Source organism: Stegostoma tigrinum, chromosome 13 (assembly GCF_030684315.1).
Source record: "Stegostoma tigrinum isolate sSteTig4 chromosome 13, sSteTig4.hap1, whole genome shotgun sequence".
In the NCBI taxonomy this organism is placed as follows: domain Eukaryota; kingdom Metazoa; phylum Chordata; class Chondrichthyes; order Orectolobiformes; family Stegostomatidae; genus Stegostoma; species Stegostoma tigrinum.
The window spans coordinates 66,822,999-66,836,406 of NC_081366.1; the positions used below are offsets into that span (position 1 = coordinate 66,822,999).

Here is a 13,408-nt window from a genome sequence, read left to right on the forward strand (position 1 = left end):
TCTTCATTGTCAATACTTCTACTAGTATAGGCTACAAAGATTTGAGCTGTTTTCTCCATTCACCTCCACAAATATAAAAGGTTGTCAATTGATATATCAGTATGGCTTTAAGTACCCCATCTGCCATTGAGTTGCATGTGTGGGATCCAAATAGGGCTGTGACCTTTATCCATCTTCTATCTGCTTCCCCCTCTCTCCCTGTTTATTTCAGAATCTCCTTCCCCTCCCCCATTTCAGAAGAAGGGTCTAGACCCGAAGCATCAGCCTTCCTGCTCCTCTGATGCTGCTTGGCCTGCTGTGTTCATCCAGCTCACCTTGCTATATCAGATTCTCCAGAATCGGCAGTTCCTACTATCTCTGTATCACTTTTAACCCCATTGCAAAGACTTTTCTAAGGATGCCTACCTTGAAGAAGTTACTCTCCTCCCTCCGGAAAGACCTCAGTGGATCTCTCTCCCACCATAACCCTCCTGTAATCACTTCGGCCCTGAAACTGCTCAACCACGTCCTGTAGCAAACCAGGTACTACAGCCAGAGATAATGGGAACTGCAGATGCTGGAGAATTCCAAGATAATAAAATGTGAGGCTGGATGAACACAGCAGGCCAAGCAGCATCTCAGGAGCACAAAAGCTGACGTTTCGGGCCTAGACCCTTCATCAGAGAGGGGGATGGGGAGAGGGACTGCAGGAGGCCCATGATGGACATGTAAACTGGTGAAGTCCACATTGATGCCATTAGGCTGCAGGGTTAAGCTTTGCAGAACACCTCCGCTCAGTTCGCAACAAACAACTGCACCTCCCAGTCGCAAACCATTTCCACTCCCCCTCCCATTCTTTAGATGACATGTCCATCATGGGCCTCCTGCAGTGCCACAATGATGCCACCCGAAGGTTGCAGGAACAGCGACTCATATTCCGCCTGGGAACCCTGCAGCCTAATGGTATCATTGTGGACTTCACCAGTTTCAAAATCTCCCCTTCCCCAACTGCATCCCTAAACCAGCCCAGTTCATCCCCTCCCCCCACTGTACCACACAACCAGCCCAGCACTTCCCCCCCACCCACTGCATCCCAAAACCAGTCCAACCTGTCTCTGCCTCCCTAACCGGTTCTTCCTCTCACCCATCCCTTCCTCCCACCCCAAGCCGCACCCCCATCTACCTACTAACCTCATCCCACCTCCTTGACCTGTCCGTCTTCCCTGGACTGACCTATCCCCTCCCTACCTCCCCACCTATACTCTCTCCACCTATCTTCTTTACTCTCCATCTTCGGTCCGCCTCCCCCTCTCTCCCTACTTATTCCAGTTCTCTCTCCCCATCCCCCTCTCTGATGAAGGGTCTAGGCCCGAAACGTCAGCTTTTGTGCTCCTGAGATGCCGCTTGGCCTGCTGTGTTCATCCAGCCTCACATTTTATTATCCAGGTACTACAGCCACATTGCATTTCTTAGTACCTGCCTACGGAACAGGATCATCCTCAATGGACTACAGTTTACATTCAGGCCTTCCCAATTTGGCCTCAACTATGACAGCCACTACATTCAGAACATTGAGATCCTTCAAAAACGTTTCTCCCTGCGACTCCTCAAAAATATACTTGCAGCAATGCGGCAGCATCTCCTGGTACTACAATCAAGCCTACCCCAGCTCAGAGACGCCCTCTCCCAGGCCTGCAAAGGACCTCTCCTGTTTTTCTTTCTTCGCAGGATCCACAACCTGAACTCATGATTCTACCCGGCTTTATTGGACACTAAAACATGTAAGTACACTAAACTTACTGGGGCCTGCCACCCAACACAGGCCTCCTCCACCCCCCAAATCCCCAACCCTACCCAGGACCTTTCCCACAATGTGCCCGCTGCCATTGGCCATATGGCCACTTTGGGAGCACCCACAGATGACGTCACCGGGTACGCACTTCCAGTACAGCGAATTCCATCAACACCGTCACCTCCGTTTCCAAGGCCAACACCGCAGACATCGAAGACGCCGCTGCTGCCACCCCCGCCGCCAACATTCAGGACTTACCGGCCTACACCACTCCGCCCACCGCCGAAGCCAACGTTGGTCTGCCCACCGCCTACCCCACTCCACCCACTGCCGATGCCGATATCACTCCGCCCACCGCCACCACAGCCAGCAGCTCCAGGGGAGACAGTAGCACCCTGCCCTGCCGCGTCTTCACCATCCCCTCAGACCTGTTGCCTGCACATTTCTAATCTGAAACATAACTACCTCCCTAAATATGGTATCCACATAGTCCTCTGCATCACAGATGCACAATGGTGACTCTAACAACCACAAGGTCTGAAACCCAGAGTTCAAGCCTGTGCAGCTGATGAAACCTGCAGACCTGTTCATCTTTGGCAAGTGGTGAGGCCATGGCTTTACACACAGTGCAGGATGTGCAATCCTCTTGGCTGAACAGACTTCCAATCATGTAATATTAAAAACTATTTATTTCAGTTAGAATAGTAGAAAACTTAAGCAGTATACATTAACCAGCTTCCTCCCATGTACCAAAGTAAAAGCTAACTGTAGGAGGCTGAAAAAGGTGGAGAAAGGAAATTTTCTTCCCGTCTCAGTAAATTATTCTAACTCATTAAACTCCTACTTTACACTATGTGCAACCAAAACAACATTGTACAAACAAGTCAGCACTGAGGGAAGCCTTGATTTATATTTCCTGAAAATAACTAACTAAAACTTCAAATATCATGTTAAACCAGACAGTAATCAATGAACTATAGCTTCTTTCAAAGCTTACAAACCCCTGAAATAAGAGTGTGACAAAATTTCACTTATCATAGAGCATAAGTAAGTAAAATTGCCATAGCACCCGAGCTCAATAGGGCTGCTCTCTCATTACAGACAGAAACAGCGGCTGGTGGTTAAATCTGAGGGCCAGACAAGGGGAGAGGTTAGAAAGGTGGGACCTCCATGGTAACAGGTTTGCAGTGGGTGAAGAGGTGTCCAACTAGACTTTAAATATTGCTCCAACCATGGAAGTTAAGGATGTCTTGCTTCAGTTATGGCACTAGCAAGATAACATCTTGAACACAGTGTGCAGTTTTGGTATCCTTATTTAAGAAAGGATGTTATTGTGTTGGGCACAGTTCAGAGGAGGCTTGTTAGATTGATACCTGGAATAAGAGGGTTGTATTACACGGAAAGATTGTACAGGAGAGTCCTGCTTTCAGTAGCACAGCCACAGGTGACATGCTTGAAGTTTATGGGATCTTAAATCATCTTGATAAGGTGAACATAGAAAGGATACTTACTCTAGAGGAGCAGTTCAGAACTGGGGGACACTACTTTATAATCCTTTAAGACAGCGATGAGGGGAGTATTTTTGTTTCAGAGGGCTGTGAGAATTTGGAACTCTCTTCCTGAGACAGCAACTAAGTGTCATTAAATATTTTTAAGGTTGAGGTAGATGGATTGATAGGCAAATAAATCAGAGGTTATCAGGGTTAGATGGAAATGTGATATTTAGGACAGAAGCAGGTCAGTGGTTGTCCTATAGAATGGCTGAAAAATCTTGAAGGGATGAATAGTTTTGAAGGAGCTACTGGGAACTATGTGAGATCTCTCAATCTCTGTCCCCGTGGCTATGAGAAAGCTCTTTCTGGAACCATGGATCTAAATCTGACATGCAGCTGCAGCCCAGAATAATAATCCTACTTTTAAGGAAACTTTTGCCAAGGAGGCAAGCTAATTCAGAAAATTTCCCAACTCCTGCTACCAGCTCAAAAGATGAAAATATAAAAGTTGGCATAGTCCCAAAGGACTGCACTTTCATTAGAGAGAGACAATTGGGAGCGGTTTAACCTGAAGGTTGTTAGACCTCACGCAAAGGGAAAGGTTAAGAAGAACAGTCCTTCCTGGTGAGCTCAGTTGGTGTGGGAATTGAATCCGTAACATTGATATCAACTCTGCATTGTAAACCAGATGTCCAGCCAACTGAGCCCCACAACCTGAATTACACAATTTGCCAGACTTCGGTTGAAGTATAATTCAGGAGAAGTTCATCCCAATTGTCCAGTGCTTTCCTTCCTAAAACTGGTGCAAATACCTTATGAACTGAAGCATATCTCATCAAGACAAGCATTTGAGGCATACAGTCAGCTCTTTGATCTTATGTACCACCTGTGGATTTTTTCTCATGGTTCAGATTATAATCTAGGGATTATTACTTTTTGTGTTTTTGCATTTTACTTTAGTCCCTGGCTGCAAACTTTTCCCCAGAAGAAACTCTTTTGTCATCCTGCCTATGTTATTTGTGCCTCCATGGATCATGACAACTTCCTCTACCATTCAAAGCTATTCTCCAGCTCCAAGGCGATGCCCTGAGAAAATGCCACTTGTGGCATAGACAAGAGGCATTTCAACACTACTTAACAATTAGCTATTGACACCTGTCACAATCTTCTTGGATATCTGAAGTGACAATTCATTTAGGGTTTCAGAGTGTAAAGGGAGGTTAGAAAAGGGGAAATAATTCGCAATGATGGTAAGGTCAAGGATTGATTATGTTGGTAGATTTATAGAAGCGGAACAGAACGTGGAGATAGAGAACTGTTATTAATATCTTGACATCTAGATGGATGTTGGATAATCAGACGCTTAGTAGGGAATACAGCCAAGGGAACAGGAGGTGGGTTGCATGTGCATAAGAACTTGTACAGAACTTAAGGGAATGTAAGAGAGAGATTGGAGAAAGATGTGAGCTCAGACTAGAATGGGAAGGGGATAGTCAGTCAAGCTAGTTTGACACAGCCATGCAGTAGAAGTGTGAAAATCAGGAGAGGCAGCTGATCATATAGTCAGCGATATTAATAATGGGGCATACTGGAGGGCAAGTGAACAACTACATATTCTTGCTACCTACAAGCTGGTGCTGCCATTTATGTGGAGTATATTACTTTTTGAGTGATTGAGTTCTTCCATTTGTAGGTCTGCATTGGAATAACCGTGTCCAACTCACCTAAGGTTGACTTAGAGTCTGACCAAATTCTGAAATTTTGCAAGTTGGTTTTCTGTGACTGGTAACCACAGACAGCCAGATCTGTAAATGGTGTGAACAGTCTGTAAATTGTCAAATAATCGTTGAAACTTCAAAATTCACACGCATTACAGGGAATGTAAGATTCAAGGTGGGTAAGGAGTTAGTGTTGATTATAACAAGAAATGCTATGTTTAGTATTCATGAGCTGGAACACAGAGGATAGATAGAAAAACTAACTAATTCAGTTTTAAAATGTTAGTTACAACTTAATGCATGGTATCCAAACTCTTGGGAGATGTAAAATAGTCCCTTTATTTATATTAGCCAAAGGAGTAGGAACAGGAGTGAACCATTCAGTCCACCAAGTCTGCACTGCCATTCATTAAGATTACAGCTTATCTAGTCTGGGCTCAATGCCACTCACCTGCCTGTTCTGTTTAACCCTTGATTTTTCTACTACTTAAGAATCTACGTATCGCAACTTTGAATATATTCAATGGCCCAGATTCAACAGTTTTCTGACAAAGTCTTCACAACTCTCTGAAAGAAGGAATTCATCTTTATTAATATTAATATTAAGGACCCCTTCTTCTGAAACTATATGCTCTGATTCTAGATGCCTGCTCAAAGGGAAACATCCTCTCAGCCTCTATCCTCAGAATGTTATATGTTTCATTAAGATTACCTCTAGTTTTTCTAAAATTCAATGCGTATGCACTATTCTGCTCAAAGACTTATCATCAAACAACCTCCTCGTCCAAATATCAACTCTCATTGAGGTGTCCCCAAATGAAAGTATATCCCTTATTAGGTAAACTAACTACAACTGTATACAATATTCCAGATGTGGTCTCTCCAACCCTATAGCAAAACACTCTATATCCATTCTCTGTAACATTACATTTGCCTTTCTAATTACTTGTTGTACCTACATGATAACATGTTGTGTTTCACGTACATGGACATCCAGATCCCTCTGTAGCACATCATTCAATGATCCCTCTCAATTTAGATACTATTTGGCTACTGTGTTCTCCCTAATGAAGTGGACATTTTCTCACATTATAATATCTCTGCCAAATTGTCGACAGTCCCCCTGACCCCTCGAATCTAACCTTTTGCAGAATCTTTGCCAGTTTCTCTAACAGGAAACAATAAAAACATGATTTCCCTTTTGTTATGGCCTCTGCAAGGACCAAATCGAAATCCAAAATTCCAATTATTTACTACAAAATCCTATGGTTTAAAACAAAATTTAAAATCAGTCATAGCAATAAATCTTACCATAGACAGCCTCCTGTAATCTGAAACTCAGAATTAATGTAAATTCAGTATGAATTAACAGACAATAGCAGTTAATTATAAATTTTGTATTAATTGGAGGATACAAGTTATGAATTCAGAATACAGTTCAACAGTCAAAATTGCAAAGTTCTTCAAATCTCTGCCCAGTTCACAAAGAATTTCAGCTACTCTTCCTCTACGGTTCAGCCTGATTGCTTACCCGATGGCATAATGAACCAAAATTCTACAAATATTGCCTTCACCAAAAGTAGCAGATGACTGCGGAACTTTCTCAATTCTCCTTACAATGGCCTGGATGGCAGAGATCCACATCCACATCTTTGTAAAAATAGAAATAACTGCACCAACTACATAATTCCTTCCTCGCAAATTCTGGGTCATGTCACAGATTTCTTCAAGTTTCTGCAGTACTTGAATAATTCTCAAATACTGAACTTGCATGGATCATTGGCCTTAAAAATGTCACAATCAGTTTTAGTCTCCCAAGACATGTTGGCTCCTAATCGCAGATTCAGTCTTAATTTCTAGCAGAAACTGGAACACACAATTTCCTTTCTTCACTTCCCTGTTTGGTTCCTGTTTTTGGTCTGAATAATGAAGGTTAAGGTATTTAGAGTCTTGAAGTCATGGAGCTGTAGAGCATGGAACAGACCCTCAGGTCCAACTCATCCATACCAATCAGATATCCTAAATTAATCTAATCCCGTCTGCCAGCATTTGGCCCATATCCCCCTAGAACTTTCCTATTCATAAACCCATCCAGATGCCTTTTAAATGTTGAAATTGTACCAGTCTCCACCACTTCCTCTGGCAGCTCATCCCATACACGCACCACTCTCTGCATGAAAATGTTGTCCTTAGGTCCCTTTCAAATATTTCCCCTCTCACCTTAAACCTGTATTGTCTGGCTTTAGAGTCCATTATTCATCCTATCCATTCCCCGGTGATTTTATACATTTCTATAAGGTCACCCTCAGCCTCCAATGCTCCATGGAAAATAGCCCCAGCCTATTAAGCCTCTGCCTATCGCTCAAACCCACCAACTCTGACAACATCCTTGTAAACCTTTTCTGAATCCTTCCAAGTTTCACAACATCCTTCCTATAGCAGGGAGACTAGAACTGAACACAGTATTCCAACAGTGACCTAACCAATTAGCTATACAGCCACAACATGGCCTCCCAAATCCTACACACAATACATTGACCAATAAAGTTATGGCCTATATTTTCCTGGAGGAGGATTTAACTGAGTACCTTAGCCTCCATATTCCTGGCTAAAAGGTTGGGGGAAGCATACTAAAGATCCCATTGGCAACCCTGCTTTAATCAACATTGGTTATTTGAGGCAGTGTGTCTCACTTACCTTGAAAGGAAGTCCTGCCAGTCAGATAGTTAGCAGTTCAGTCAGCCCAGCACCACCTAGTCAAGCAGTGGCCAACACTAATTCTACAGCTAGTCCTGACAAATAGAAACCCTGACCAATAGGGTAAGTCCTGTGCACTGCCAGGGCCAGGATGGAACACCCAGTCAAGTGGGTAGGGTGACTGAATTTCACGGGCTGGGGAGGATGGTATGACCCTGTACAGGATTCCTCCAATGGGCCATGGGACCTGCTAGGAGAAGCCTTATAACCTCATTTGCCTGACACCAGCACATGTAGCTGAAATTAATAGGAGTCTAGCACAGTATGGGCCACCCCAGCCACAGGTAAAATTTGGTTTGGGCAGTGAGGCTGTTAATTGATCCAAGGTTTAGCAGGTCACCTGTTCTCTTCCCATCCCTGTAAAATTTTAAGCAGATTATGACTGGGCAAGTTGCCAAAGGTAAAGTCACCCGATATAATTTACAAACTCAACACTTTCAATTCCACTAGTGGGAACATGTAACATCAAGCAGTTGATTTGTGATTCCTTTCTTTTGTGAAGAGGTATTGCATCTGTCGTTTTACAATCTACTGTGATGTTTCCACAATCTAGAGAATTTTGAAGGGCTAGAACTAATTGTCTGCAGTGAAATGTCTCTTTTAAATAAATAAGTTCTTTTGGAACACTAAACGCAACATTGGCTGACTGAATGACATGCTGGAAAGGAAACCAAGAAAGTAAGCCAGGAAGCTTGCAGAGTTCACTACCAAATTGCATCAGACCAGACAGATATGCAAGCCACTTGACTGACTTTACTGAATATATGTTGAAAAGATAATGCTGCGAGGTTTCAGAAAGGAGCCATAGATCAGAGTTTCAGTGGAACTATTTTTGAGACAGCTTGGCTCCGAGGGTCGGCTCAAACTACAGGGAAATTAGAACGTCTAATATTGCCTTTTCTAACACCTTTTCCTAGGAGAGAAACTCATTCACATGAAATAACTGAATTATGTTAATCACATTGCTGTATCAAACTACTTTAACTATACAAGGAATATGCATGTCAGTTCCCATGCCAATAAAGCAAATGATAGTAAGCCACATAACATGGGGATAACCCAGAGAACTATATTTAAAGGGGCCATTTGAATCAGAGAAGCTGACACTCCAGACACAATGTCAGCACAAGAGAAAGGAGCCTTGGAAGCAGAAAGAACAGCGTCAACCTCAATTTGGCCAACTGTAATTGGGCTAATATACTGCTTCCATGCAGATTTTAAACCAGTGTGAGAAAATAGTCATTTAAGAACTGTAAGGTTACCTATGAAATTAGACGGTAAGAAGGTTTCATAGAATTGCATGTATATCTCCTGTGTTTCGACAATAATAACCCATGTTTCACGGTAAACCACATCACATTATTAGTGTAAAATGATACCCATTAAGTAAGCAAATAAATCTGACACACAAAAATGACACTTTACACAATGTAGCCACTATCTCTGTAGCCATTTACTTTAAGCCCAGAGGACTTGCATCCTTTGTGCTCATTAATTCACCCTGTTTTCTCCAATGATTATTGTTTCTCCTTCCATTTGTTCCCCAATTTTATTGCATTTGTGAAAACTAGATATTTCACCTCAATTGAGATGAACAAGTTCACATTCTGTCACTTCCAGTAGGATCAAATTACAAAGCTATAATGGTTTCAATCATTTTTCAATCATTGTCAAAATTTCCCTTCCAAGTTTTCAATGCACCATCTCTCTTCACCTTTGAGCCATCTCTTGATCTCCATGCTGCCATTGTTTAAGAAAGGTGGTCAGGAAAAGGGAACTATAGACTGGTGAGCCTGACATCAGTGGTGGGCAAGATGTTGGAGGGGATTCTGATGGAGCGGATTTACATATATTTGGAAAGGCAAGGACTGATTAGGGATGGTCAACATGGCTTTGTGCATGGGAAATCTCACTGGCTTGAAAGAGTTTTTTGAAGAAGTGACGAAGAGGAACAATAAAGACAGTGTGTGGTGGACATGACTTACATGGACTTCTGTAAGATATACAACAGGGCTCTGCATGGTAGACCGGTAAATAAGGTTAGGTCATGTGGAATACAGGGAGAACTAGCCAAGTGTATGCAGTGCTGGCTCAAAGGTACACCGAGGACAGTAGTGAAGCGTGGTTTTTGAGACTGGAGGCTGTGGCTAGTGAGGTGCCGCAAAGGTCATAGCGGGGTCCACTGCTTTTTGTCATTTATATAAATGATTTGGATGTGTACAGAGCAGGTATAGCTAGTAAGTTTGCAGATGACACCAAAATTGGTGGTGTCATGCATAGTGAAGAAAGTTACTTCAGAGTACAACGGTACTTGATCAGATGGGCAAATGGGCTGAGGAGTGGCAGATGGAGTTTAATTTAAATAAGTGTGAGGTGCTGCATTTTAGTGGGGGAAATCAGAGCAGGATTTATACACTTAATGATAATATCCTGGGAGTGTTGCCAAACAAAGAGACCCCGGACTTTAGGTTCACAATTCCTTGAAAGTAGAATCACAGGCGGACAGGATAGTGAAGGTGTTTGGTACACTTGCATTTATTGGTCAGTGCATTGAGTAAAGGTATTGAGAGGTCATTTTGTAGCCATATAGGGCATTGGTTAGGCCACTTTTGGAATACTGCACTCAATTCTGCACTCCACCACTGTTAAATGAAAGATGTTGTGAAACTAGAAAGTGTTCAGAGAAGATTTACAATGATGTTGCCAGAGCTGGAGGGTTTGAGCTTATAGGGAGAAGCGGAATAGACTGAGGCTATCTTCCCTGGAGTGTTTGAGGCTGAGGGATGATCTTATAGAAGCTTATAAAATCATGACAGGTATGGATATGATGGATAGTCAAGGACTTTTCCCCAGGGTAGTAGGCTTCAAAACTAGAGGGTATAGGTTTACAGTGAGAGGGAAAAGATTTAAAAGGGCCCTAGGGGGAAATTTTATTCACACAGAGGGTGATATGTAAGGAATGAACTGCCAGAGAAAGTAGTGGAGACTGGTACAATTACAACATTTAAAAAGGCATCTGGCTGGGTATATGAATACGAAGGGTTTACAGGGATATGGGCCAAATGCTGGCAAATGTGGCTCGATTAATTTAGGGTATCTGATCAGCATGGACAAGATGGACCAAAGGCAGGAGTTCATCAGGCTAGTGTCCAAGGGCCAAACATCTCCAGCTGCTTCATTAATGGCCTTCCTTCCATCATAAGGTCAGACATGGGATGTTTGCTGATGAGTGCACAATGTTCAACACCATTCGCGGCTCTGCTGACACTGAAGCAATTATTGTTCAAATACAGCAAGATTTTGACTCACCAAAGAGTAACCCACCCAGACTGAAGCCTGTCCACAAGGCACAAGTCAGGAGTGTGATGGAATACTCTCCATTTGCCTAGGTGGACGCAGCCCCAACAACAGTCAAGCAGCTTGACACCATCCAGGACAAAGCAGCCCACTTGAATGGCATTACATAAACAAGCATCCATTGCCTCCACCACTGACTCTAAATAGCAGCAGTGTGCATTATCTACAAGATGCACTACAGAATTTCAAAGTTCCTTAATCAGTACCTGCCAAGCCTATTTCTGTCTTGGGTGATATTTTTGAATTTTTATCAAGGACAGCAAATGCATGGGAACACTACCACGTGAAAATCCACCTCCAAGCCCACTCACCATTCTGGCTTGGAAATATATGGCTATTTCTTCACTGTCGTTGGATCAAAATCCCAGAATTGCCTTCGTAAGGGCATTGTGCGTCAACCTACAACATGTGGAATGCAGGGATTTGAGAAGGCAGCTCCCCAGCATCTTCTCAAGGGCAACTAGGAGCAGGCAATAAAATGTCAGCCAGCCAGGGACACCAACCTCCCACGAGTGAATAATAAAAGCAAAGTCCCTGGGATTATACAGCAGGATTTTCCATCTGCTGTGCTCAGCTTCTCCATATAGCCGGCTCGTAGTTGGGAACTAAAGTTAAAGAATTTTGTTGAGGTCTCACTGTTCAGACAACATTTACGCATTTGCAGATTTACCAGCTCCTGGTGGCTCACTCACTCCCTCCTTGTAAATCTCAGGATCTCAGTCCCTGGGTCCCAAGCAAAAATATTCCTTTGTATGTCCCTCTGCGAACAGATACTCCATGCCCAAAATAACCCGAGTAATCACAAACACTAGCTTCTTTTCAAAGTTACACTGGGTGCTATGGATTCAGCACCTCCATTTTGAATAATCAGTGTGAACAGTATACAGGCTCAGGTAGACACGCCAGCATTGCTCAAACAACAATTCTCTTTTGTTATGAGGAACAACAGATTTTCCACTCATTCACTCAGACTCCTCATTGGGTATCCCTGAATACTGATGGTCTCAGATGGCAGAGTCCCTTAGTGTTACACAGGCCGCAATATGCTCTTCTCTACAGCCCTGTGCCATGGGGTGCCAGTTCTTGCAGATGCCCACCTTGTAAATTGTTGAGCTCTACAGTCCCACACTCAGAGGGGTTGAGAGCAGGTAGGAGATATTCACCCAAGTCACCCTTTTGATCCCCCAGTGTCCACTCTGTTCTCTCAGACTGTACGAAAATGGAGAGGCAGCAATCTGACTGACAAGAAGGAAACAGCCATAAACCTAGTATCTGGGCAGTGAAAAAACATTGGACTAACTCAGTACTGACTGCACTTAGTTCCACTATTGGCCATGAACAAGTAAACTTGTGTACTAACCTTAATTTCAGCTTGTGCTTCATTCAGGCTCAGTAGTGTGTGGAATTTATGTTTACTTGTTACTGTACAGGAAACACACACACATATATCTTCGTCTTTACAGTAAAACTCCAAGAGCTTCTTATGGTCAGTGCACTGCCTGTCTGTAACATCAGCCATAGGCTCAATAAGGGTGTGATCTTGATATGCCTTGTTCCGTAAATGGGGTCTCAAATGAAGGAAACAAAATGAAGCTAAACAAGTGAGACATGTTTTTGCAGCTGGGAATGGTTTATCATCACAGCTATCACACCTGGCACGCTGCATAACATCAGAAGACTGTGCTTGGTTGTATTTTTCCACTATATTGTACAACGTGATATTTTTCTCGAGTCTCGGCTTGTGGTTGAAATTCCGACGACACTGAGGACACTCAAATCCTCCTGGAGCGGTTTTCTGGGCCCAAACTCCCTCAATACATTTCAAACAGAAACTGTGTTGACATGGTAATGTCACAGGATCCTGGTACACATGGAGACAGACAGCACAAGTTAATTCATTTTCCAAAGCTCTGGGATCCATTGTTACACCAGCTGAATGTTTCACACAGCACCAAAGAGACGGAGGTGCCAGAGCCGGAGGTGAAATTCTTATAAACGCTGGGCGTGCAGATGTTCACTTTATGACTCATTCTGCCAAAGTTTAACCCTTTCTGGCCTGATGTAGCAGTTCAGAACAAAAATCAGGAAAATAAGTTTACAATACCAACGGAGCCACAATACAGCAGACAGACACAAATGCAAATTCCAAACTAATCAGCTCAGACCAGAGGCAATGTGATTGAAAGTTAATGAAAGGGATAAAGTAATCAAACTAAAAGCAAAGCAGCAGAAACTGCAGATGTCAATAAACTCACCATGAAACACCTCCGACCAATGTGAGTTACAACAAATGGTTGAACAATAAACCCAAA

The 13,408-nt window shown here is 43.1% G+C and overlaps 1 protein-coding gene across 1 annotated transcript in view; it reads right to left on the reverse strand.

The window, feature by feature from the left end:
- LOC125458101 (E3 ubiquitin/ISG15 ligase TRIM25-like) overlaps positions 1–13,077 on the reverse strand; it is a 47,784-nt gene extending 34,707 nt beyond the window's left edge. Inside the window, exon 1 of the mRNA XM_048542995.2 lies at positions 12,457–13,077. Coding sequence (XP_048398952.1) covers positions 12,457–13,017 — 561 coding nt within the window. The 5' untranslated portion in view covers positions 13,018–13,077. The remainder of the gene's footprint in view (positions 1–12,456) is intronic.
- Between the last annotated feature and the right edge of the window lie 331 nt (positions 13,078–13,408).